Consider the following 27,759-nt stretch of genomic DNA (forward strand, 5'->3'; position numbering starts at 1 on the left):
ACTGGGGTTTTCGAGCTGAATTAGACTGTTTAAGTTGATCTTTGTTCAAATGTCAAAAGTTGTGCTGTTTTAACAGCAATATTGCAATGAACAAACAGAATAAATAAAGCTACCGAATATTTCTGTTCACAGATTATGGGTACCGCTGTATATTTTATGTGAGAAACTGTCCTGGATTTAGGATTTGGTTAACAAGGGCAACAAATGGTTGGTGTTTCTTGGATGTCACTCATTCTTTTTGAGTGCAGACAGTCCCTTTTATGCACATAAAAACTACTTATGTAATATTGCTGCCTTATAAAGAGTTATCAGCCTGCTAAACATGAAAGTGAATTACAAACCAGATCCATAAAAATACAATTGAACAGCAACAACAACAAACCATTAATCAAGTCTAACCCTTTATTAAACCCTAACTCTGTGCTCACTATTCAATAAAAAAGTTAGAAATTATGTAAATCAGATGTAAAGTGTTTTTACATGAACTTTTTTTTTTACATGCATAAACGGAATAAACATTTAAAACAACAACAAAAAAACCAAACAAACAAACAAACAAAAAAACAGGTCTTAACCCAGCAGATTAGAATGAATCCTCTTCATGACTGTGGTGAGATAGTTCTTGGCTGGTCTTACAGAGGATATGATGTCTTTGATTTGCTCCAGCCTGTGTAAGAAGTAAAAACAAAGCAGATATTTTAAACAAAATAGACATAAATATATTCCAAAGTGGGCAGCCCTAAGCATTTATACAGTATTATCGCTGTTATGAACTACATTTGACACTGTAAAATGTCTACCAAATCAATAAGTAAGGAATGAATAAATTGTTAAAATTATTTATTTTTAAACATATAAATTATTCCAAACCTTGTGTCACCAATGTGATTTTGGAACCTCTGCAGTTGCAGGGGCCTGAACGGATAATCCGGGGTAACAGCCAGGCTTAGCTCAAACTTAACAAATGCCCTGACGCTAGAGAACATGACTTCAACTCTAAGGGGGTAAAAATGAGAGGAAAAACATTTCAGTTGCAAATTTTTCAAAATCAACAAATTAAATACTGTTATGAAATGGCGACAACTAATAGCAAAGCATAACGTCAAATGGACAGCGAGTCTGTTTGTTGTTGTGGTACTGTATTTCAGCAAAGAAACTTTAAGTTAAAGATGTAGGTGCAGATTGACATTTCCAATTCCGTGATATGTACGTGCAAGGATATTAGCTAACCATTATAGTAAATGGTCTGCACTTATATAGTGCTTTTTAACCTTAGTGGTTACATTCTCACATGCACGCACACACCACTAGCTTGCCATCGGGAACCACATGGGGTTCAGTGTCTTGCACAAGGACACTTTGGTATGTGGAGACATGTGGGCTGGGAATCGAACTCCCAACCCTACGATTAATACGATTCTCATCACCCACTGATAAAATGCATTTTAAAATGTCAGCTTGAAAAATTACTTCTTTAACATGCAACTGATGGAAATTCATGCTGATCAAGTCTGTTTATTATGAACGCAACAAACAATAACTTCAATTAATTAGTTAAATAAGTGCTGACTTACAATGTATCCACACAAGTAATATGCAAGATTCCAAGTCTCACACCTCCCCACTTCTTCAGCCTGTGGATTTCTTCACCCAAGAGTCGAAGTCGGCTCACCACCACACTGACGTTATGTAGCAACTATTGTGGGAACATTTCAAATACATCATCAAAGAGTATCATCAAAAACACAGATCATCTGTGCATTGACTGTGGCTTGTCTCGGACATGTTTCCAAATGTATCCAAAACTGGTTAGGCAACTGAGAAACTGCTTAACTTTCTGTGGGTAGACAAGCCTCGATACATTTCTTTGTACCGTCACCAAGAATGGAAATCCCAGAGCAGTCCAATCAACAAAATTGCTGGTTGTCTTCAAATTAAGACTGAAGTCCCATCTCTTCCCTAAGCACTTAAACAAGCACTAAACCTACATTAAATATAATTTATTTGCATATGTATATATTTGTATGTATGTATGTATGTATGAAGGATGTAATTGAATGCAAATACATTATTCAGATTGAACAGAATGTTCTAAACGGATATAACTTCGTAAACAGATACAAATACAGATAAGAATAAGAAGAATTTGTTGTTTGTTGAATTTTTCTGTTGGTTGAATGCTTGTACTCCAGGCACAAACATGAAAGGCAGATTTCTCCTGACCATGACCATGTGTGTGTATTGGGTCTATGGGCTGCTCAACTCTCTATGATGTGCCTGATCTTGCTTTGTGTGACACTTCATGCCATGTATGCCACAAGTGGTTGCAAATATTGCTTTAAAATTGGACTGTGTTGACATGATCGCATCATACATTTGCTGCAGACTTGTCAGCTGTACATTCATGCTGTGAATCTCCCATACTACCACATCCCAAACATGCTCTATTGGATTCAGAGCTGGTGGGGAGGCCAGTGAAGTACACTGAACTCATTGTAATATTCATGGAAACAGTTTAACAGATTTTAAGACATTTTCGAGAGACATACTTTGGGACATGCTGCATTATCATGCTGGAAGTAGCCATTGTAGTATGGGTTAATTGTGGCCACAAAGGGATGCATTCACTGGCCATTTTATGTATATGTATTTTTACACGTTAGAGTATGTTAAAAATTATTTTACCACAAAAAGAATGAGGGTAAAAAAATTACAATTACATTATGCTAGAAAAACATTTGCAAAGTTGTTGCATGGAAATCACATAGACTGACCCTTTAACCCTTTTAGTTTGATAACGTCTTACTACTTATAACTCATTACTAAAAACAGTAATGTATAAACCCCCACAAGTAAACTGATTTCATGCACAGAACTTTAAACAACTAAGACTGTAAACTGCTACTATACGAAGCAAAATGGTTCCTTCTATTATAAAGCAAAGTAAAATGTTCCATGTACTTTGCATATGCCAACAGTACACTCATATGCAAAAAAATATCTTCTCTATGATAGTGGTTAGCATTATAGCTATATCAGGATTATTTATATATAGACTAACCCTTTATATTAACAATAAATAATTACCATTGGTATGTTTTGAGTTGTTGAGTACTTCTGCATCCATTTAGCTTGAGAGTCGATGTTTTCTATGAGCAGTTTGTGGACCATGACTGCACTCGGCTGTGAGCTTTCAGCTTTAAGGGGAAAAGGGTGAAATAATGCATATTACATATTTTTCTATCCTTCTGCCTCTTCTCTGTAAAGTTTCAAAATTATATCGATAGCTAGACAAAAATACAGTAGTTCTGAAGGGGTGAATATGGAGCAAAATGGTGCAGTGATGGTGCAATGATTCTAATCATTGGTTACTTTATTTTGGAATGACATTTCTTTTCCAAATAGTTATTTTAGATTAGAATGAAAATGTTTGCGCAAAAGTTTCTAGAGACAGAAAGATCAATCAATAAGATCATTAAGCATAATAATATGATTCAGGAAAAATTTTATCCACAAGTTAAATCTATAATCTAAAACTAAACTTTTGCTGCCTAATCAGTGTATTTTAAGCAACAAAATTGATGGTAAGTAGGTGACAACTAAATTTCATGCAGAGAAAGCAAACAAAGAGAAAACCAATGACAAATGCCTTTGAGGTTGATGCCTGTACAGTATAAACACTGTGCAGGTATGTGAGCAAAGCAATTAATTTAGTTCCAGTTGAGTATTTTGTCACTGAAGTTTTGCAAATCTTTTCTGTAAAACTATTCTCTCTACTGCACAAAGGTTTTTTTTTACTCATTGAGAATTATACTTTTATAGAAAATAGTTTAAATGCTTTCTTTAAGGTCACAAAATTCTCTCACCATTCAGTAGAAATTTGAACGATATGTCCACATCCACATCTTCTTGCATGCATTCTTCTCCTTGAAAAATAAAATGTTACAGGTGTTACACAGTACTATGATATGCAATAATTTCAGAATAAATTGAAAATAACCAAAGCATGCTCATTCTTAGTCACTATTGAGTGGTTAGGTATTAAGACTTACCAGTGGCCTTTTTGTGTTTCACTTCCAGCTGCACAGTGTCATGAAGAAAGGTAAAAACAACCCCATTTTTATCCCCAGGATTGAATCGCCACTCATTCAGACTGGAAGAAAAAGAACCATTAAGCCTAAGGACAAAATAGTGAATGTTTAATTAACTATTTTAGACAAGTAAAATGAGGTTGAGGTATATATCCACATTGAGGGAGTGAGTAGCATTCTATTCTCATAAAAGTGTCTGAATTTATGGTCTTGTTTGGAAATATGATTAGCTAGGAGTTATTTTTAAATTAAAGTGCACCACATGATATAATAAACTACTGAAATACTTTGGAGATCTGTCTATAAGAAATGGCATGTGGCGGACAGCTGCCTGATTTAAATTAGGTAATATTTTTACCCAGTTATTTTTGTAACCCAGCAAACAATCATTGTCAATACTGGTAACTCAATAAAAGCAGCAGCATTCACAAAGCACAGCTACATATCCTGTTCATTAATTCAATCTAATTTAATTTTACTTGTATAGGACTTATAAAACAGACTTCACAAAAATCTGTATGGAAATTTAGATCTCTAATGAGCAAGCCAGAGGCATGAGACCCGAGGAAGGAAACCATCAGAAGAACCAGACTCTAAAGGGATCCCATCCTCTTCTGGGTGACAACTGATAGTATAAATCATAAAATCATGATAATCATAGGTGTAGAAGAGTAAAGATAAACAGTACTAACTGCGTGGAAAGGATAAGCATATTGTGAATAGGAGTCCAGGGACAAGCACAGAACAGCCTTTATGATTACATCAGCAGTTCTTAAAAAGGTAAAATCTTGGCTAAAAATTGGGCATAAACAGTTTTTGAGAAATGCACATCTCTCAAAAAAAAGCTAAAAAGCAAAAAGCTCCAAGCAGAAGCAAAAATAGCGCTACACAGTATTTAAGTTAAAAAATAATTATACCAGAAGCCACTCAAATCAACTTAACCTACACTCATTGGCCACTTTATAAACACCAATTCGTTCCTGCAATTAACCAATTGTCCAGTCATGTGGCAACAGCAAAATGCATTAAATCATACAGATAGAGGTGCAGAGTTTCAGTTAAATGTTCCCATCATATATAAGATAATATAGGGTAAATGTTCTCAGTGACTTGACCGTGGTGTGGTTGTAGAACAAGAGCTGGTTTGACTATTTCTGCTGATCTCCTGGGATTTTTATGCACAACAATCTATAGTTTACATAGAATGATGTGGGGGGAAAAAAAAGAAATCATCCAGTGAGCAGCACTTATGTGGGTGGAAATTAGTTAAAGATAAGCCCATAAAGGAAATGTGGTGAAAAATACCTTAAATTAAATGGAGAGTAAAATTAATTAAGGGCATTACAAAACAACTGTAAGGGGGATACAGTAGGGCTGTATAATTAATCAAATATCGATCACGATTTTGTATGCCCACGATTACATGAACATGATCGACTTCGATATTGACGTTTAAAGTTCGTCCTCCGCTCATAGAAAACGCCGCTGCAGATCAAATCAAGTGCTTCCTACACTTACAGCCAGTCACCATAGAGCGGCGCAGGGATGACGTCATTTTGTAATGCCAAAACCCCGAAACAAGTTAGCATCATTTAGGTACTCTTTGTATTTTATTGCTTTTCAAATAGAATGTGCATAAATGGAAGAACTCAGTGTTCCCTCTCCCTCTGTATTTTATTATTGCTGGGGAGAGGCAGAGCTTAGCCTGCCTTTTATCTAGCTGTCAGTGCAGACCAGTTTTGGCAACTTATCGAATTAGCGACTTTTCAGCGACCGTTGAGCGAAAAGAAAAGAAAAAAGCGCCTAGCGACAAATCTAGCAACTTTTTGGACAAACCGTAGTGACTTTCCAAATGTCACCAGTACTGTAAGTGCAGACCATAAGTGCAAGTGCAGACCATTTACTGTTCTGCAAGCATGAGGTCTTGCTTTCCCACTGCACTCACACCTCTTTCTGTGTCTGCTCTGTTCAGTGAGAGGCTGAGAGCTGGAGATTTAACAATGTCATGGATAACCACATTAGTGGACAACCCGTTCTACCACCTGAGCCACAGCCACCCTGTGTGTGTGCGCGTGTGTGTGCGCGTGTGTGTGCGCGCGTGTGTGTGTGTGGGGGGGCACATGATAGGGAAGGCTTTAGTTGGAAAAGGTTGAGAACCTCTGGTTTATAGCATAGGGTTAGCTTTGTATTTGGCTGTGTCTCTCCTCCTGTAAACACTGTTATTGCCTTTTCTGCATAGGCTTGAATTGTTTTCATTTAGTTGCATATCAATATATTTGATTGCTTGTTTTCATTTTGTTGGTCATTTTTATCTTTACTTATCCTGTATTTTGTGTACAATTTTATTTATATTTTGCTTCTATGAGATGATGCACTTTAAGGACTAGTCTAATTTGATGCAAAGATTTTTACATTAGCAGGAATGTAGCACAACATGGAGGTGAAAGCAGTGGTCTGTTTATTTAGATGTGAAAGCGCAATAAAAATATAGTGTCCCTAAAAATCAATGAATAATCATGAAAAAAATCCTGGACATACTACATCCGCCACTGTCATGTGACCTTCGACGACATCATAAACACAAAGATCTTAAAAGGGACCACCAAATTAAAATAACACTAATGGCAAAATGCATATCAGGAAAGTTAACTGAATTAGTAGTTTAATGTGGGCAGGCTGAAGTAAACTTGTTGCCGTTAGCTTGGCTGGCTAAGACATGATAGAGATCACAAAAAGATTTCAAACGCTGTGTGTGATAACTGTTTTGTTTAAACCCTCAACAAGTTAACAATTTATTCGGGCATTGTTAAACAAGTCTTGTTTAACCAAGTTTTAATACTTAAAAAAAGCAGTGTTGCGCAATTTTTTTCTGAGCTTATCCGCACCAGTCCATTATGGGATTTTTTGGGACTCATGTTCATTGGTTGCACAGTTCAAAATCACGCCGGAAGCAGTACGCCATCTGGGTATTTCTTGCCTACAGAGAATTCAGACATACTACCCCGTACTGCGTAGTAGGGTAGTACATGATTTCAGCTAAAGTCTGGATTTGAATCCTACTGAAATGTTGTGGGGGGATTTGAATAGCCTCAAACATCTTGCAACTGAAGGAATATTGCATGGAAGAGTCAAAAATTCCAGCAATTCTGGTGGACAATTATGCAAAAGGCCTACAAGAAGTTATTTCTGCTAAAGGGGGCAATACTAGCTTCTGAGGCCAAGGGAGTAATTACTTTATTCACAGAAGAATATCACATCTATTGATATTGCGGTTGAATAAATAATTGAAAAAGCTAATTTTATATATATATATTAACTTTATTAATAGGCACCGTTTCAAATATGATCAAATGTTTGCTTGTCCAAATATGTTTAAAAAAAAAAAAAAAAAAAACAAGTTATTTTTTCAAATGACTGTGTATATAAACACACATACACACTACTGACCTTTGTGAGTGACCATTGTTAGTTTATACTGTGATGCCTAAATAAATTTTCACAATAGTTACAGTACGTATGTAATAAAACAGTCACCCATTCTTACTAGCAATGTCTGGAGAGATGATAAAATATTGTTGCAGAATACCGCTGATCAGCAGAGATATTTCCTGTTCACACGTCTTCTTTAACACTAGACAAAATTAGTTAAACAGCTAAGAGTGTTAATAATGTATGAAAAGTCACCTTTTACTGAGTACAATTAACATTTACCTATTGACCACTTGATCTTGTGGACTCTGATTACATACAAATGCTTGCAATTGAATGAGGTTTAGAGATTCTGGTATGATAGTTTTGTGTTTTTGTGTAATGTCAATTTTGTTTGTTTGTTTCCTATTGGGCTATTATAACATCAACCTGCCTAGGGACTACAGATTAAAATTAGCCAACTTGGCTAGATCTGGCACATTTTACAAATCAAATTCTTACACAACATGATTTTGGAAAGCTCATCTGCCTTTGATGGAAAGGTTTAAAATACTGTCCTGTTAGATGCATGGCCTGCATTAGCATATTAAATCTGAAAGGCTGTTATATTTGCATGATGCAGTAACACTTGCCTGAAATATATTCTCACTTAGATTATTTAATAAGGTTTTCAGCTCCCCATTTAATAAAATATTGCAGAAAAACTATTTTCCCATAAAGCAGTTTTAGTTTATTTTTGTTTAGTTTGTGTGATTCTAAACAGGAGGCTATACGCTTCCCTTACTTGTCCTTTGTCGTAGCTTATGTCAGCTGCTCCATTTTTAAATTTTATGCCAATTGGTCCCTTGATCTTGGACAGAGGGGTTTTAAGTCTGGGAGTATAGAGCACGACTATGTAAAACTGCATTTGATTAAGTCGGTTCAGAAATTAAAAACTACTGCTTATTATCAAACATACCTGTCACTATCGTACGTACTCAATATACACAAGTACGCAAAATAGTAGTATTGCACTTGTAACTCATTACAACCTCTATTATCAGTCCTATGCCACAATTTCTGATATTAAATATAACAACTTAGATTTGTGAAAGGAGGTTTTTAACTTTTATGACAGAAAGTCCAAAGGTTAAAGAAATGGCAATATACCTGTTCAGATTTGTTGTACGGCATTCCAGTTCCCTCGTTTCATCTTGAACCTTGTCCCATGTGTCCTCCAAAGATTGAGCTTGAAGTTCAAGCTTATAGATTTGTCTAGCATCAACAGCAAAGGATGATTGTTAAATTGAGTGCCCCCCCCCCTTTTTAATAAACAGTTGTCTACTTTTAATGAATTGCTCAGCAAATATGGAGGACTTAATAATTATACGCGTCATTCAGCAGTTTTACACGTATATGAAAACTGATATATTTATTCAAGCAATACATACTTTTCTTTCTCAGTAACTTCTGAATTAAGAGCATCAAGTTGTTCTTGCTTTGCCTTCAAAACAGGTTCAAGTCTGAGGAGGGAATGTTGGTCTCCCATGACGATGTTATTCATCCCATTCAACTCTATTTTTAAAAACATGCATGAGTTCAGTTATTCAAAATGGTTTCATCCAAAATTCTTATTTAATGCAAATGATTTTTATTAATATTAGTGTTTTAGGATTAGATTCTGAACATTGTACAATATATTGTACTGAAAATGTGTCACTTTCAAATGTATAATTGTAAATCAACATAACTTTAGCAAAACAACAAAAATAAACAAATAAAAAAATACAGGTGTATCTAAACAAAACTAGAATATCATGGAAAAGTTCACTTTTTGTCCCATAATTTAATTCAAAAAGTGGATATAATGTGGATTAATATATTCTAGACTCATTACACAAAGTGAATAGTTCAAGTCTTTTTTGTTTTAATCTTGATGATTATGGCTTACAGCTCATGGAAATCAAAAATCCAGTATCTCAAAATATTAGAATAAAGAATTTATAATACAGAAATGTTGACCTGAGGAGAGCTCTAATCAGTTACCCAACTCAAAACACCTGCAAACGTTTCCTGAGCCTTTAATCTCTCAGTCTGCTTCGATGCAGTAATTCGTGCAAAAGGATTAAAGCCCCAACCAAGTATTGAGTGCATAAATTAACATACTTTTCATAAGTTCAACATTTCTGTATTATAAATTCTTTATTCTAATATTGTGAGATACTGGATTTTTGATTTCCATGAGCTGTAAGCCGTGATCATCAAGATTAAAACAAAAAAGGCTTGAAATATTTCACTTTATTTGTAATGAATCTAAAATATAAGTTCCACTTTTTGAATTAAAGTACGGGAAAAAAAAGAAAAAAAAAACTTTTTCACGATATTCAAATTTTTTAGAGGCACCTGTACATACAGTATCTCACAAAAGTGAGTACACCCCTCACATTTTTGTAAATATTTGATTATAACTTTTCATGTGACAACACTGAAGAAATGACACTTTGCTATAATGTAAAGTAGTGAGTGTAGAGCTTGTGTAACAGTGTAAATTTGCTGTCCCCTCAAAATAACTCAACACATAGCCATTAATGTCTAAACCACTGGCAACAAAAGTGAGTACACCCCTAAGTGAAAATGTCCAAATTGGGCCCAAAGTGTCAATATTTTATGTGGCCACCATTATTCTCCAGCACTGCCTTAACACTCTTGGGCATGGAGTTCACCAGAGCTTCACAGGTTGCCTCTGGAGTCCTCTTCCACTCCTCCATGATGACATCACGGAGCTGGTGGATGTTAGAGACCTTGTGCTCCTCCACCATCCGTTTGAGGATGCCCCACAGATGCTCAATAGGGTTTAGTCCATAACCTTCACCCTCAGCTTCTTTAGCAAGGCAGTGGTCGTCTTGGAGGTGTGTTTGGGTTCGTTATCATGCTGGAATACTGCCCTGCGGCCCAGTCTCCAAAGGGAAGGGATCATGCTCTGCTTCAGTATGTCACAGTACATGTTGATATTCATGGTTCCCTCAATGAATTGTAGCTCCCCTGTGCTGGCAGCACTCATGCAGCCCCAGACCATGACACTCCCACCACCATGCTTGATTGTAGGCAAGACACACTTGTCTTTGTACTCCTCACCTGGTTGCCGCCACACACCCTTGACACCATCTGAACCAAATAAGTTTATCTTAGTCTCATCAGACCACAGGACATGGTTCCAGTAATCCATGTCCTTAGTCTGCTTGTCTTCAGCAAACTGTTTGCTGGCTTTCTTGTGCATCATCTTTAGAAGAGACTTCCTTCTGGAACAACAGCCATGCAGACCAATTTGATGCAGTGTGCGGCGTATGGTCTGAGCACTGACAGGCTGACCCCCCACCCCTTCAACCTCTGCAGCAATGCTGGCAGCACTCATACGTCTATTTCCCAAACACAACCTCTGAATATGATGCTCAGCATGTGCACTCAACTTCTTTGTCGACCATGGCGAGGCCTGTTCTGAGTGGAACCTGTCCTGTTAAACTGCTGTATGGTCTTGGCCACCATGCTGCAGCTCATTGTCAGGGTCTTGGCAATCTTCTTATAGCCTAGGCCATCTTTATGTAGAGCAACAATTCTTTTTTTCAGATCCTCAGAGAGTTTTTTGCCATGAGGTGCCATGTTGAACTTCCAGTGACCAGTATGAGGGAGTGTGAGAGCGATGACACCAAATTTAACACACCTGCTCCCCATTCACACCTGAGACCTTGTAACACTAACACGTCACATGACACCAGGGAGGGAAAATGGCTAATTGGGCCCAATTTGGACATTTACACTTAGGGGTGTACTCACTTTTGTTGCCAGCGGTTTAGACATTAATGGCTGTGTGTTGAGTTATTTTGAGGGGACAGCAAATTTACACTGTTACACAAGCTGTACACTCACTACTTTACATTGTAGCAAAGTGTCATTTCTTCAGTGTTGTCACATGAAAAGATATAATCAAATATTTACAAAAATGTGAGGGGTGTACTCACTTTTGTGAGATACTGTACATATACAGGTTATAAATAAGGGCTGCAATAATTAATCAGCAAAAAAAAATTATTATAAAAAAAACAGTTGGCAACAAATGTCATTTAGCCTAAAAACGTATTTGATTGAAATGTTGGCAGATGTTAAAACAGAACAACTTCTACAATATGGAAACTCTTAAACTACACTACACCGTTCCCCTCACAACATAACGTGTTTTAATATGAGTAACTTGTGCATCATCAAGTCGCCATCCTGCAGTTCCCAATAAGAAAAGGGGGTTGGGGGGGATCGGTAGGAAATGACAAAGTTGATTCACTGATTCCAGGGATCAAACACTAAAAGGCTAAGAGTGGAACTAAAAGCTCTGGAGTTGATTCCATGCAGCAAAGATTATTTGCCTCACGCAAACACCACAAGTAAAATTACTTTATCAGTTAGCTGCCAGATATTTCAGTTGTGTCTGTTTTGATTCTGTCCGGTAACAATTAAAACAAATCAGGTGTGCAGAACCAGTGTGCAGTACCAGTTTAAATAAATAAATAAATAAACAAATAAATAAATAATCCCTTACCACCACCTTACATTTGGGTTTCTTATTTGCTTGACATAAGCACCTGATAATAATCTCATGCTGTGGCAGAATCCCCCCATACTAAAAATATTACTTTTTTATTTTATATATTAAAAAAAAATCACCCAACTAACCAATAAAATGTTAATCGCAGCCAAACAATTTCTAATTGCATAAAGGAAATGAATTAATTGTTCCATACCAGACTCCAAGTCATTTATACATCCATCTAGTTCTTCTAACATCTCACTTGTCTCCATGAGTTTAGCCATCAGACTTTGTTTTGCATCCTGAAAATTACAGAAAATATTCACTCTAAATGGAGAAGACGGTATATTTTACTTGAGTTGACTTTAACCCACCCAGAAATCAAATCAATCCTGTCACAAGTGAACACAAATTCATTAAAAGCATGCATGGCAAAAAGAAAAAAAAAAAAAAGAAAAAAAATTTATAAAAAGCAGTACTTATATAGAGACTATTTGGCACTTACAGCAACAAAAACGTTTTTTAATAACAGATTTTATAATTTTTTATTTGTGCAAATTCTTTTAAAAACTAAAAAAATTCTAGTAAACTATAATTGTAATTATATAACTATTATTTTTTTTAACTGGAAGTACTTTATTCTAGTTACAGCACTGACAGATGTTGCAGCACCGCATAGAATTTATTTGGTTGTTCAACTTGCTTGTCCATCAAATATTAATTTAAAAAAAATTAATAGCCCAGACATGAAGTCTGCTTGTTCTGGATGTCTGGGCTAGATTTGTGCTCTCTTCACTCAATGTAAGTCAGAGATAAAGTTATAGAAAAGCATATGTCAGGACAAAGGTAAGAAATATTAAAGTGTCTGCCTCTAAGAAACAAAAGCCAAATAATAATCATAACCCACAGAATAATCATATGACCCAAACAATCAAACTATTCCACCAAATTGAGCTGTCAGATCAGGTGGAAACTAGACAGAGATGCCACTGGGGCATCTCTGTGAGGCAAGGTGACTGGTGAGAGAATGACCGTTTTTGGCTTTTAGTGATATCAGGAGCTTACTTGCTTTAAGGATGCTTCAAAGCATTAAATGTAACTATAAACCTGAATCTTTGGAAAAAAAATAATTAAAATAATTCGCTGTGATATAAGTGGAATAAAACACCAACCCATCTTTGATTATTTTCCTACAACAGTACAAGCCATTGTGTTTATTTCTTTCTTAGGAGAAAATTAGTTCCTTTTTCCAAGTAGAAAAGTTGCTAAAAGCATGACTTCTTGTAAAAGTACTGTTTACATAATAGATATATGATGCATACAAATACACCTGATATAAAGAATTAATTCTCTCACCTGTGTTGTTTTTAAAAGCTCAGAATACAAGTTTTCCTTCATTTTATGTGAAATTGCCTTCCTTCGTTTTCGGAAGTGCACTCTTCGTTCCTTCAACTTGGCACCAAATCTTTGTAGCTATAAGATATAGAACAACTTTCTTAACTGGAACAGGTTAATTGTAATTTCTAGCTGGTAAATGATATTTGTGATTCCCTGAGCTTTTCTAAAATCATTGAAAGACCATCAGAAAAGCACTGATCAGACACATGATTTTCTATGATTTTTTAAAAACATTTTATAAACACTGTAATACAAAACAGACAGCACCTGCTCTTTTGAAAAAGCACAAATATCTTGCAGCAGTGTTCCATTGATACTTCTCAATGGTTTATCTTGATCTGCCATCTGTGTTTTAAATCTGTAAAAAAAAAAAAAAAAAAAATCAGAATTTTACATTTTATTCATAACCTTTGTTTTTTTTGGATAAAAGATAGATGGCAGCAACCACGTAACATGCAAGACAAGTAACACATCTATAATGCGTTTACGTACCCTTCAGCCATCTCTGAGAGGTTCTGGCAATCTGCTTCATAGACTTTCTGCTTAGGACGGTGTATGTATTTTTCTCTAAGCAAGTCCTCCATTGTGTAAGTTTCTGCAGCTCTAAACTGTAGCAGAATAGAGCAAAGTGAATATTTCGCTCAAACATGCAACACTGGTGAAATATGAAGAGCTTACATTGTCAGGAAGAGCGCTGGGTCTTGATCGGTGGATTATAAATTTGGCACCAAAGTGTGTTAGGAACTCGTTCACTGTAACACTTCCGTCTTCAAGTTTCTTAAAAACAAAAACAAATGAACAGGTTTAATAAATGCATGGATTTGCAGTGGTTATGTGCGAGTTATTATAGTTTAGGCAGAATAAATTGGTCTAAAATATTTCAGCTATTTAATTGCACACAAACACACAAAGGCTCTAACTGTACTGAATAATTAAATACAAGTAAATATGTTTACCTTATAGAAATCAAATTCGTGATCCATTGTGATCCACTGTGAATCAAGCTGTGAGTTTCTTAGGGCTTTTAACAAAGGAAACAATGAGGTTTACAGTAATCTGGAAACAATTACTATGGTATTATTATATTTAAAGGCTCTACAGTTTAAACTCACTTAATTCAGAGATTCCTTCACATTTCATCATGGTGGAATTGCTGCTGGAGTTGGTGTCATCTATTATCTTTACCATATGAGTTGGGGCATTCTGAGCTGCAGAGGTACTGTCCCACTGCACACAGCATACATGGCAGTGAGAAACAATAACTAACTAAATAAATAACATTACAAAATTCAAAATATTTAATGCTATACCAAGTTTAACCTGTAAATGGACATAGGACGTTCAGTAAAGCACAAATCATCTTACCAATTTTTCACTGGTGTCTTTCATGGTTGCATCATTTTCTTCAGGTGGCATTTTCTCAGATTGGTTTATATTCATGACAGACTCCATGTGATCATATTCAATAGCATCCTCATTCAACTGAACCCCTGTAGTGACTTCTTGCTCTTTGTTTTTGCTCAGATAGCTGACCAAACTACCTGAGAAATCTTCTTCAGGAAGCACTTCATCAAGGAGATCAGTTTCATCGCTGCCATATTGTATGTTCATGTTTTGACATGTTTCAGCAATGAAACATGTCTGCAGTTGAAGACCTTGAAGGCCATTAGTGCTTTTGGGCTCTGTTTGGTTTGGACTTGCTGGTCTTGCTCGTGGAGGAAATTTTGGCATAATACCACCAACTGACAGTCTTGCCATCAGAGAATTCTTGAGTTTGAATGGTGTGGTGCCCTCTTTATGAGCCAAGTTAATTTTGTTTTCAAGCAGCTGAGTTTCCTTGGAAGGCTGTAAGGAACTGTCTATTTCAGAATGTTTTTCAACTGGAGACACCACTGTGAAGCTAACTAGAGGTGCTGTAACACTTCCAGCCAACAATCTATCTGGCTCACTAATATATTGTGAAATATTTTGAAGTTTCACTTGTAGATCAGCTAGACTCCTTCGTCGGGATTCAATAGAGCTCGAATGTTCTTTTTTCAAAGTGTCACTATCAGACTCAGATACATAACCTTCTTTTTTGGCAGAGGAAGCGGTTTTGTTGTTTATTGGCAATGTATGGTCCATTTCTTTAAATATAGTTTGGTCAGTGGTTACAGGTGAGGTCTCCACAGTTTCTCTGGCCAATTCTTCCTGATTAAATGCAACACAGCACTGCTCTTCTAAGGGCACTGTAAAAGCTTTAGTAATTTCCATATTACAGTCTTCCTCAGAGGATTCTACATTTTTGACAGTTGAATTAAGGGACACATTTTTATTCACATTGTTAAAACTTGAAGGTTTATAGTTTTTGTGGTCAGTTTTTGTGTTAACTGTCTGATCTCTGGCCAAGGCCATGGCAGCTGCATCTGATACTGCCTCTTTGTCTACAAGATTTACAGCATCCAAATCCATTACAGAAATTGGTGATTTGCAGTCTACAGCATGTGAAGCAAGTACTGTTCCAAGTTTATCATGGATTGATTCAGACCTCTTCACTTTGTTTATGGTTGGACTGGAAGATAATACACATGGTGTGCTTTGTGCCTTGTTTGAAGGACTTGTTACCGAGGTTTTTGTGTCAATGGTCAAAGTCTTGCATCCTGTCAGTTCCATATCATCATGTACAACAGACATGTCAGAAGCAGTGCCCTGCTGTATTTGCATGCAGTCAGACAGATCCTGGAGAATAAACTTCTGTGCTGTAGGTATCACACAGTTCTCAGTCTTTGTTCTCTTAGAAAATGGATATCTATTCAGCTCCATGTGCCCAGTGTGTTCGTTGGTCATACCTGTAGTTCTAAAAGATGTTGACACAAGCGATATCCTTTTCTTTGATTTGTCAGATGGCTTGTAGTCATCACAGCTTTTGGTCTCAAGGACAACTGTCTGACATTGTGTCATTTCCATATCATCACATACTGTATGGTGTGTCTTTCCCAGATCATCACCTACTGTATGACATTGTGTCATTTCCATATCATCAGCCATGTGAGACAGTGGAAGTTCACTTTTAAAATGTTCAGCCCTGTTCACTTCTGGAGAGACTGATGGCAGTTGCATGAAGGATGCCTGTGGTTTTGACATCATTACATTTGTTGTTGAAATAGGTTTTGAATCTATGGCCACATTACTGCATCCTTTTAATACAGATTCATCTAGAATAGGAGACAAAACACCAGTTGAGGCTTGACATGTCAATTCCATAAAGTCACTCTGATCATTGTGAAATACAGTACGTGTTGCCAGAGTCACGTTTCTTTTGCACTCTCCAGTTTTGCTTGCTGCAAGGGCACCTGGAGTTATATTTCCTGACTGTGTCGTATTCATCATTGTTCTGTCAGCATTGCCAGTAATGGAAGATACACAAGATGAAACTGTACTTGAGTTGGAAAAAGGTTCTCCCACAAATTTGGTCTCAAGGACAACAGTTTGTGATTTGGTTACTTCCATATCATCAGAATCAGCCATTTGGGCAAATGATACATTACTCTGAAAGTGGTCAGCTATATTTTGTTCAGATAACTGCTCTTGATCTTGAACATATTCATCCAAAACTTGTGTCATAATCATTTCACTGGTGTCATCACTGACGAATTCACATTTCTTTTGATCCACATAGGGCATGCTGTGATTTGCATTTTCCATGCCTTTAACATTGATGGTAGCAGTCTGACTATGAGTGAGCTCCATCTCATCTAAATAATTTGAAGAGGACCCTGTATTTGTGCTTCTAGGATTTCCACCGACAGAATAAGGAAAATGCTGAAAAGCCTCTCTTTCCTCAATTATAACAGTGTGACTATTGGTCATGTCCATATGGTCCCTCTCAAGAATCGCAAGCTTGGGCAAACAAGTTGGTAGAACATTCTCCTTGTCAATTTTTGCATTGCTTGTATTTTCCAAAGTGAAATGATCATTGTTTTTCTTTGAAAATGGAGCAGAAACATTTTGGGCACTTGTCTTTGATAAACTAGCAAGAAAGTCATTGAATTCCGAATGCATCACATTTTTTCCCATAGTGCCAAAGGTTTTACAGGGCATACCATTCTGACTATTGAGCTTGTGAGGTTCACGAACATTGGACATGTTCAGGGTAAATTCTTGATTAAAGTCATCCTCCATGTCAATTGCAATTGTTTGACTCTGAGTCATGTCCATGTACCCAGTGTTCTCCCCAAGTAACAGAGTTCTGTCCACAGAGTCAAGTGGTAAAATTGGTTGAGGGAAGAAATTCTCCTATTAGAGAGATAAAAAAAAAAATCTATATTAATAAAGGAATATATAACTCATTAATATTTGTTTCTATTCATCTTTGCTCTCAAATGGAACAACAGAGAAGCATTCAAGCTATTAGCTTATTTCAAGTTTGAATCCAGACAGTGCCAAAGTCATCCATGGTCAACCGTTTGTTGGGAAACTCAGTCCGCTGTCAATTAGAGCAATACTAGCCAAATGTGGGTGCCTGTAAGTTTATGTTGATGGAAAAGGGCAGTTAGCTCTCTCCTCCAAGCACATTCAGGTGCTCTACAACACTGCAAAGGCAGCATGATCTCTGAAGAAGATTGTATCAGATATTACCCTCCCTGCTTGGTAGCTGTAATGCGATAATGGAGAATGAGCTAATCGGCAGGAATTGGCAATGACTAAACTGAGAGAAAATAGGGTAAAAATCAAGAGTAACATCATAAATTGTTTGTAGTAGACCTATAAAATTGTGGATTAGATGAAACTTGGTGATTTGTATGAGTACAATTTAATAGCAATCACAAGAGTTGGATGCCAAGCACAGCTGTGGGGAAGTGCACCATCCACAAGGACGTGTGTACAGGTGCTTGGAGTTTATGACAGATTTTGCTCATTGCTCACTGTGGATTAGCTGCAATCTGAAAGCTATAAAGTTAATTTTTTGGATGGAGTTGTAGGAAAACGTCACAAATGCAGACAAAAAGGCACAGGAGATAACATTTCAGAATGTACAGCACGTCAAACCTTGAGGCGGATGGGCTACAACAGCAGAAGACCACATTGGGTTTCATTCCTGTCAGCCAAGAACAGGAATCTGAGACTACAGTGAGTGCAGGCTAACCAAAACTAGCTGAAGATTGTAAAAATACCAGACGACATTTTTTCAACTATCTAGCTTTGGTGAACATAATGTTATTAGAGTGCCCTTAGGAAGACTCAGATCTGCAGTTAGGATAAGTTGGGCAGTTGTAACTCACCTTGTTTAGTGCAAAATGGATGGGTGTGGTTAGCATGGTGTCCAATCCTGGAATTGCAAAATGTGGTTAAGGGGATGCATGGTCAATCACGGTCATGATCTAAACAAACTACGTTAGTGTGTAGATTTAGGTTAATTAGACTAGTAAGGCTCTTCATGTATTCTCCCACAATCATCTTAGACAGCATTGCTGCATGTACAAAACGCTATGAGGACATCCGTTTTCCCCTTCAGAATAGCCTCTGTTTATTAGCTCACAGACTGTCAGCAGTTTTCTAAAAGAGATTGTAGCCTACATATTATGAATGGATCAACAAGCAATGGCATAACCACTGAACCTGATCATACATATTTGGTTGTAACAAACAAATGAATTAGCTAAAATTACAGGGGTCATCTTTATTTAGTTGAGCTGAGGCAGGGGATGAGACTAATGGCACATAAGACAGTCATAGTTGTTTGCCATTTATAATATCTACACAGAATTGCAAACTTTGCTAAAAAATAAAAAATCCTAGCGGATAGAGAAAAATTAACAGCATAAACCGTAGCGTATTTATGCATACTTGTATTAACAGTATTTAATGTCTTATTTCTGGTAATGATTAAAACGCAATGTTTGTTTTATGATGATTATGCAGCTTATTGGTCCTGCTCTGAGTGAGATGCTATAAAAATTAAACTTATTGCTACTTTAAATAAATAAATTTCCTATCTTGTATACAATGCACATGAGATCATATCTGAGAAACAATTGCGAGATGTTAATCAACAGATTAATACTTACCCATAATTTCATGTTTTTCACTGGTATCAAAGCACTGCAACCTGATTAAAAAAATAAGAGCAAGGTAAATCCCAATAAAAGCATGAGTAAGAATTACAAACTATGATTAGGTAGGTAGGAGGGTTGAGAGGATAACTAAATCTAAAGAATTGTATTACGGTAGGCCCGAGGAATCTATGGCTGATAAGCCAGATATGTCTGGTAAAGATGTTTGAATTTAACAAATAGGCCGACAAAATCACCAACTTACTTTTATCATCACAAAGCAAAACTTTCATTACACATGTCACAGATTTGAGGTAGAGGTCAAACCATTTCTACAAGCTGCTGTAAAACTAGACTACTATATGGCAAAAATACAAATCAAACATGTCTGCTGGTGTAAGTTTTACTTTAAATTTGCATACATCACAATATGATTATAGTTTTCTATAAATGTACTCATGATACAGTAATAGGGTGTATGAGGCAAACATACAATTTACCATGAAACCTGCTAGAAACGGTTTGTGTCTTGAGGAGGAAGTAAAAACTTACTTCTCGTTCCGTCCGTCATTGGCTCCTGTTGAATGCAAATAAAAAGTTAACTAAAATAAAGCTTTTGTTCCTCAATATTATTTAATTACAATTAATGAGCAGGATAGTTACAAAAGTAAATTTTTTCAGGGAATACGGTATTTAGTTGAGCGTCGGCTCTGGACAGAGAGAGGAAATGGGTTGGATCAACAGGTCACAAGTGATTGTTCTCACATGTCATTACAAACAGCATACTAATATTCACTTTTTCCTTTCAGTAGAACATGCGAGACAAAGAGAGAAGCAGCAACACACAGGCTCCTTTGAATTTTAACTTGAACTAAGCCACAAACAGATTACTATTTTGTTTGTTTTTCGTTAAGTGAATGTGAAGCATGCTGAAATGCGCTTAGAAAATAAACAAAGCGAAAATAAAAGAAGCATGATGCTCTGTAAAAGTCGCCTATCTCCAAAATCTTTCACAAAGACAGAGACACACAAACACACAGGTCTGTGGTTGGTTATATTCAATGTCAATCAAAAATCCTCTTTCTATGAAAATATGCAGTTCTAGGGCAGGGTTATTGATAAAACATAGAAGACCTCTAGAAAACGCTCAATATGAGATCCTGAGTGCTTTTGGGCAGGTTTTCCTCTAGTCAACTCATCTGTCCCCCAGTTACATCATGGCTATATTCCTTGGTCTTACCCATTGTGATGAATGACTAAGGGAATTGGCCCTGTGTGTTACCTCATATTTATAACCCTGTGAAACTGGAAGTCATGGTTGAACAATTTCCTGACCCTAGTCACCCAGATGTACTAAAAAAAAGTAAAATATCAGTGGGAATATACTTCAAATATATTTTTCTCATATGAATTCATAGGGGTGTCAGTAACTGTTGCACACCTATATTTAACAAAGATGTATTTTTTTTGATAAACCTGTACTGTGTTTGCAATCATTGGATATCCATATTTTTGAAGCAAAAGGTCAAAAAGGTTAAACAATAAAGACCATTTTTTGCTGCCACCATAGTGGTTCACTGTAGGGACGTTGTTGGCCAAGTGATGAATGGTGCCTAGTTTCCTCCAGATCTAAGATCTGGTATCTTCATCAAACCACAGAATATTTTTTCTCATTCTTCGAGAGTCCTTAATGTGTATTTTGGCAAACTCCAAGAAAGCCGTTATATGCTGTTGAGGAGCCATTATATTATTGATAACACTGGAGTTATGGAGACCACTAATGCAATAATATTGGTTGATTTGACATTGGTAATAATTTTGTTCCAATCAAAATGGTCTCAAGTATTTGTATAGAAAGCAATGACCAATATTTTGATATTTACCTCAAAAAAGTTAAAACACAAAGAGGGGTGCTTAAAAAATCAATTACAGGGTTTTCCAAAAATCAAAAGAAATGGATACTCACCAACTGTTAAGTTGTGGATGGGAGCCAATGCAGGATCAGCCTTAATGTCTCTAAATATTAAAAAAAACAAACATTCACACATTGTAAGTTTTTTATACTCTCTCTCAGTGTATTGGAATTCAACGTGCATGTAGATCACCTTACTTTGGGAAGACATGAATATTATTTGTAGTGGCAAAACTGACTCTTCGTGAACTTCGTCGTTTTTCGATTGGTTTAGTTTCCTCCTGGGGGATGTAGGAGAGTGAAATGTCAATAAGAAAAAGCAAATTTATAGTAAATATTCAGAATAGCTCTAGTAAGATTACATCATAATCACCTGGTTTTCATCCTGATCATTTCCGAACACTTTCATTGATGGCCGCGGAGCTTTTAGAATCTGTGTTGGGCAGAGTCACAGTTACAATTATTTGTTACTATCCTTGTATGGACCTTCCACTGACAATTATTAATTCTATGGACTTCTATATTAATTCTATACCACTTAATCTAACCCTAAGTTTTCGCAAGGAAACCTTTTGGCTTTTTTTTTTAATAAATAAAAGCTGTCAAATAAAAAGGAACCAGCCAAATATCCCAACAATCACAAAACTGTCAGAATTCCTAACCTTGTGAAGACATTTCTTCTCCACCAAGGTATAAAAACAGCCTGTCTGCCCCACAATCACACTTTAAAAAAGCACATGTTTAATTGGACTAATTAGCATGTGACCTATGCAGCCTATCAGAGTCAGATTAAGAAGCATTTCACACAACAGACAGCTCTGCTTGACACTCTCAGCTTCATGGATAAAAGGTTCCCCAGATAGATGCATGCAATTATCAGAGAATGTTGTCTGGTACAAGGTTGCATTTTTATTATTATTATTAATTATTTTTAGCAAGTAGGTGTATGTCTGAAAGAAAGAGGTTATAAATGGGGGGGGGGGGGGTGTTGGGGGTAATTAAAGCCTATATTTCAAATGCATATTGCCCATGTATGACATGTATATACAATAAAAAGAATTATACCACTTGAAAGAGCTTGCTTTACTTAGCAAATGCAGAAAATATGAAGTTGCTACTTTGAAATAAACTGTATTTATTAAGATACCAAGTATGCCATGTACAAACAGAAATGCTGTTTTGAGGCATATAATATACATACTCTCCCATTAATCTAAAAATAACTATACTATAATTTAGAAGCCCATACCGGTGTGCTTCTACTTGTCAGCCAGATATGGGCGATGATGTCCCTGCTATACATGTCCATACTAATGGACTCCAACTGCTACTGTTTTATAAAACCAGGCCAAGAAAACACGATTTAGATGTTCCTTTGTTTTTGTCATTGCTGCATACACCTGATTTACATGTAACATGTCTACATCTCTGGCACCATGCTCCATTGAAGTAATGCTCAATTGTACTGAAGGCTGTTACAAATTGGATCATGTAAAGAACAAAACAAAAACAAACAAACAAACTTGAAGGTAATCAGTTGGAGACCACCTACTGGACATTTCAGTTAACTACATAAATTAAAATATTAAAATTGAGAAACAGGATCAACATTTATCAATGAAATATTAAATCATACACAGCACTTTGTGTGCTGTTTATCCTGCTTCTGCATACTTCTGGGTTCTAAACTGAAAGTGGGAAAAGGGTCCACTGTCTTTGCCAAATTAGCTCTTTCTCCAGGTTAAGCTAATTTTACCAGTTAAATGTGGCTAATGTAAGTTTACTTATTTTTTTTAAAAAATCTGCAAATAACAGTGAACGTAAAAAAGAACAAAATAAAACAGTAACTGCAAATGGTTGGACACCTTACTAAGTAACACCTCCTTTGCCAGCAATCACAGCTTGCAAATGCTTTTTGTTGCCAGCTAGGAGCCTATATATTATTGTTTAATGAACTTTTATCCGCTCTTCCTTTTTTCCACATTTAGAGTAATGAGGTTTTCTTGGGCCATCTTACATGCATGCATACCATGTTTGAGATCTACCTACAAATTTTCAATGATCTTCATGCCAAGGGACTGGGAAAGCCATTCCCAAAGTTTCTGCTGTATTTTGCAATATCTTTTGGACCTAACATAGCTTTGGTAATTGTCACCATAGGGTTTAATTTTTACTTCATTAGTCCACAGCACTTGCAAATGCCTCTGGCTTATCTAGCTATTCTTTTGCATACATCAGATGTTCACTATTGTGATGAGGTCACAGTTCCTTCTAATGACTCTTCCATGCAGCTCATGTTTGTGCAAGCAAGCTCTGCAGAGTAGAATGGTACGGTACACCCTCCTGCAGGTACTTAAAGTCATAAATGACAAGGGTGAAGAGTTGTCTCAACGATTAAGGCTCTGGGTTACTGATCAGATGGTCAGGGGTTGAAGCCCCAGCACCGCCAAGCTGCCACTGTTGGGCCCTTGACCAAGACGCTTAATCCTATCTGCTCCAGGGGCGCCGTATCATGGCTGACCCTGCACTCTGACTCCAACTTCCTAACAAGCTGGGATATGCGAAGAAAAATTCAATGTACATATATAATATATATGTGAAAAATAAAAAGTATTCTCTTCTTATAAAGGTTTCTGATTTGCCTTTCTGGGGAGTATATTTACAGTTCTATTGGAGAGTATTTTTGGTCTTCCAGTTCTTGCCTTGATGTCCAGTTCCCCTTAAAATGTGAGCTGGTGGTGCTATATCTTTTTATAGCCTACCCCTGCTTTGTAAGCATCAGTTAGATTCATAGTCAGATCCTAAACCAGCTGCTTAAAGGAGCCCATGGTTGAGTGTTTAACCCAAAGTTTGAAGAGTCAAAGAAGTTATTACACTCAGGAACTGTTATTCCTAAAGTCAGTTCTTGACCTGCCTAAAGAGTTCTAATGAATCAATTAAGGTTTTAAGACTTTACTGGAAGGTTGTCCAAACATTTGCATATGCCACAATTACTATTTTATTTCTTTCTATTTTTAAGTCAATCAAATATAAAGCAATATAAGTGAGGAAAACATTTGCAGGGAAAAATAAATTTTATATAGAGTTCACAAACTTTTGCCAGATACAGATATGTAATATTGGATCATTTTTCTCAATAAATAATTGACCAGCCATATTTGTCTCATTTGTTTAACTGGGTTCTCTTTGTCCACTTTTAGGACATATATGAAAATCTGATGTTTTAGCTCATATTTATGCTGAAACATCGAAAATTCTAAAGGGTTCACAAACTTTCAAACACCACTGTAGAAATGTGTTTACAGGTTTAGTGTTGATAAACGGCTGATCTTCACAAAGTGAATTGTTACAAGAATATTAAAATTATTACACCTATAGAAGAGTGGCATTAAATCAACAGAAAAGACAATTAAATCGTTAACGGCAATAAAATGGCCTAAATTTTATCATTGGAACAGAACCAATACAGAGGCTACTAAGTGTATATTTCAATAGTTTTCTATATTAAAAGCCTGAAAAGATCCTAAACAGTTACACTGGTATCAAGTACCTACCGAAGAAAGTCTTCTTTTAGACAATCCTTCTCGGTCATGCCTACAAACAAAAATGAAAATGTCACATTTTCTGGACACTGAAAACAACACAATCAGAGCTGACAAGACATTTAAATTTTGCAAAGCATTCTATACATCTAAAGGAGACCGTAATATGTAAAACTGACATGAAATGTGGACATTAACTGATACTTCTTGTGGTTGATCACTGAAGTGGTGTTACTTTTACTGTACCTCACGTAGGCACATTTTTATTAGAACATAATACAGAAAACCAAGGTCAATTTAATCATAACACCAGTATGCAGTATCAGACCAAAGTCAACAACACAATTAACCACTGTCTAAGTTCAGGAGTACAGCAGTGGTTATAAAGTTGTTGACTATTGTTCTAGACCCTTTCTATAAGTCAGGGGTGGGCAATCTTATCGGTAAGGGCCGGTGTGGGTGCAGGTTTTCATTCCAACGAAGAAGGAGGCACACCTGATTCCACCTGTTTAAACAGTTGATCTTGGCTTTCAATAGATTCAGGTGTAAAATATTCATTCATGTTTCTACCACTTTTCCTGGCGTAGGTTGTAGTGACAAACTAAGAAGTTCAGCCTAGACTTCTCTATCCTCGGTTACAGATTCCAGCTCCTCCTGCAGGATCCCCAGATATTCCCAAGAGGAGACAAAAGTATATCCCTCTGGTAGGTGCTTGGTCTGCTCTGCTGTCTCTGTCCAGAGGTTGTGCCTGATACAGCTATAGAGGAAGCTGACTGGGGGGCATCCTTGTATGGTGCCTGAACTGGTACCTCTCATTTAGGAGGAGCAGCGGCTCTACTCAGAGCCTCTCCTGAATTGTCAAGCTCCTCACACCATCACAAAGAGTAATCACACCAACTCTACAGAGGAACCTCATTTCCATTATTTGTACCCATGACTGTATTCATTTGGTCACTACCCACAGCTTGTGACTATAGATGAGGAAACTGATTGAAGTAGATTGACGAGTAAACGAGAGCTTTGTCTGCAAAATTGATGAAGCAATGGCATCAGCACAGGTGTATTATGTGGCAGAGAAAACCCATTTAGAAAACCCATCTGTAGTGTTCTGGTGTTGACAAGTTCACGTTTTTTTAATGCCAAATTGGACTAATTTTGGAACAAAGGTTGTGGGTGGAAAAATATCCCGTCTGCTCATTTAAAAATGGTCCATAGCTTCCTGTATATTCTTTTAAGGCAAATAATTGGAAGTAAATCGAATCCATTTCCGAAAACATACCCTATGGCAAACAAAGGGAATGTGCAAGTGTAGACCGTGAACCTAGGATCTATAAACCCTTCTCGGATGTAAGTTATATTATAAAGACTGGGTGAAGGAAAGGGGGGTTATGGAGTGTACACATGAGATGATAAAAGGCATATCCCAGTTATTGGAAATCAAATATGCGTGTGCACCCTGGTGAACTTGTTCCCCACACGAGGACTGAGGACTTTTTCCAATTCCAAAATTATTTGACTAATTTTTGTGGGTTTTTTTTTTTTTAAGATGTAGTTGGGCTGGAAATTTGCCTGGTAACCCTGGTTATAATTTTAACAACAGCAGCAACATGTACAAGAAATGCAGCAAAAGGCACAAATGGGATGGGTTTGGTAACTGTAATTATTTGGTAATGTTCATTTTATTTATTTATTTTGTGGCACTGCTCATTAAATCTCATAATGTGACTGAATCTGTGCAGTAGGAAGCCAAGTGAAGTTTTTACTTTACATTTATGGCATTTGGCAGATGCCCTTATAAAGAGTGACTTACATTTATCTCATTGATACACCTGAGCGGTTGAGGGTTAGACCTCTGGTCTCCGGTCTACAGTACAGTACCCCAAATAAACATAAACTGGGCTTATTTTACACACAAAAGAGCAGTACCATTTCATTACTTTTATTCACCATAAATTCCAAAAATGATAATGAGTAGAAATGGGGTCGCGTAAATGTGTTATACAACAATAGGTGATAATATTGACCAAAAACACGAAAGATGGAAGTCAGGTTTAAACACAACATTGGCCTTAGCTCGGGAAGTGGGAACCCGGGGTATCTGCTTTAGGAAAATTAATGAAACACAGAAAGCTAATCTGACTTACCCGAATTTCTGTGTCTCTTTCTGCTCCATTGAAGAACCTGGAGAACAGCGGGCAGCTAGCAAAAATAATCAACAACAACAACGTGCTTTACTGATTAAAACACTGAGTGAAGTAGTAAACACTGAGTACAGTAATAAGTGTTGATTATGCTCACGAGCTCCTTATTAAACTGTTTAGAGCGCCAAATACACACATAACCACTAATTTGTTTAGTTTTACATTAGTGTTATATTATTTGGTTATTTATAACATTACCTAGATATACATAAATTCTTCCGCCTCAGATATAATCGCGAAACTGTTATCTGCGCTTATGCTTCCGTCCGTTAACGTTTGAATATTTTTCTCTTAAAGTTTGAACTGAACCGCCTTCCGCCTATCATCGGCGCATGCGTTGTGTTCATGTCACGTGTTATGTCATGACGCTATGGGGTCGAAATCCGTTTACCCGTCAGGAAAGGTTTCTCCTAGCCCCGCCCCAAGCCCCGCCCCCAGCAAAACGGCGGAAAAAAAACTCGCCCCTGACTGAAGCTGCGCTCGTGCCACTAAGGTACTATGGAAAGCCCTAAAGCTCAAAACTAACGTTTTTAATGACTTTTAGATAAAAGTAGAATGTTGTATTCCAGAAGTGAAAGGCATATTTCATGACTCTCTAG

The 27,759-nt window shown here is 36.7% G+C and overlaps 1 protein-coding gene across 1 annotated transcript in view; it reads right to left on the reverse strand.

Moving 5' to 3' along the window:
- The window catches only part of knl1 (kinetochore scaffold 1), a 27,622-nt gene extending 109 nt beyond the window's left edge, over positions 1-27,513 (reverse strand). Inside the window, exons 1-25 of the mRNA XM_053616153.1 lie at positions 27,359-27,513; positions 27,104-27,158; positions 24,972-25,011; positions 21,791-21,850; positions 21,616-21,698; positions 21,472-21,521; positions 20,058-20,082; positions 19,521-19,561; positions 18,735-18,781; positions 14,839-17,748; positions 14,586-14,700; positions 14,430-14,494; positions 14,152-14,250; positions 13,966-14,081; positions 13,741-13,831; positions 13,432-13,548; positions 12,290-12,377; positions 8,951-9,074; positions 8,670-8,774; positions 4,053-4,153; positions 3,867-3,926; positions 3,088-3,197; positions 1,575-1,696; positions 871-996; positions 1-667 (exon numbers count right to left, since the gene is read on the reverse strand). The exon at positions 1-667 is cut by the window's left edge and continues 109 nt beyond it. Coding sequence (XP_053472128.1) covers positions 571-667; positions 871-996; positions 1,575-1,696; positions 3,088-3,197; positions 3,867-3,926; positions 4,053-4,153; positions 8,670-8,774; positions 8,951-9,074; positions 12,290-12,377; positions 13,432-13,548; positions 13,741-13,831; positions 13,966-14,081; positions 14,152-14,250; positions 14,430-14,494; positions 14,586-14,700; positions 14,839-17,748; positions 18,735-18,781; positions 19,521-19,561; positions 20,058-20,082; positions 21,472-21,521; positions 21,616-21,698; positions 21,791-21,850; positions 24,972-25,011; positions 27,104-27,132 — 4,821 coding nt within the window. The 5' untranslated portion in view covers positions 27,133-27,158; positions 27,359-27,513 and the 3' untranslated portion in view covers positions 1-570. The remainder of the gene's footprint in view (positions 668-870; positions 997-1,574; positions 1,697-3,087; positions 3,198-3,866; positions 3,927-4,052; positions 4,154-8,669; positions 8,775-8,950; positions 9,075-12,289; positions 12,378-13,431; positions 13,549-13,740; positions 13,832-13,965; positions 14,082-14,151; positions 14,251-14,429; positions 14,495-14,585; positions 14,701-14,838; positions 17,749-18,734; positions 18,782-19,520; positions 19,562-20,057; positions 20,083-21,471; positions 21,522-21,615; positions 21,699-21,790; positions 21,851-24,971; positions 25,012-27,103; positions 27,159-27,358) is intronic.
- Positions 27,514-27,759: the final 246 nt, after the last annotated feature.

This window comes from Ictalurus furcatus, chromosome 26 (assembly GCF_023375685.1).
Source record: "Ictalurus furcatus strain D&B chromosome 26, Billie_1.0, whole genome shotgun sequence".
NCBI lineage: Eukaryota > Metazoa > Chordata > Actinopteri > Siluriformes > Ictaluridae > Ictalurus > Ictalurus furcatus.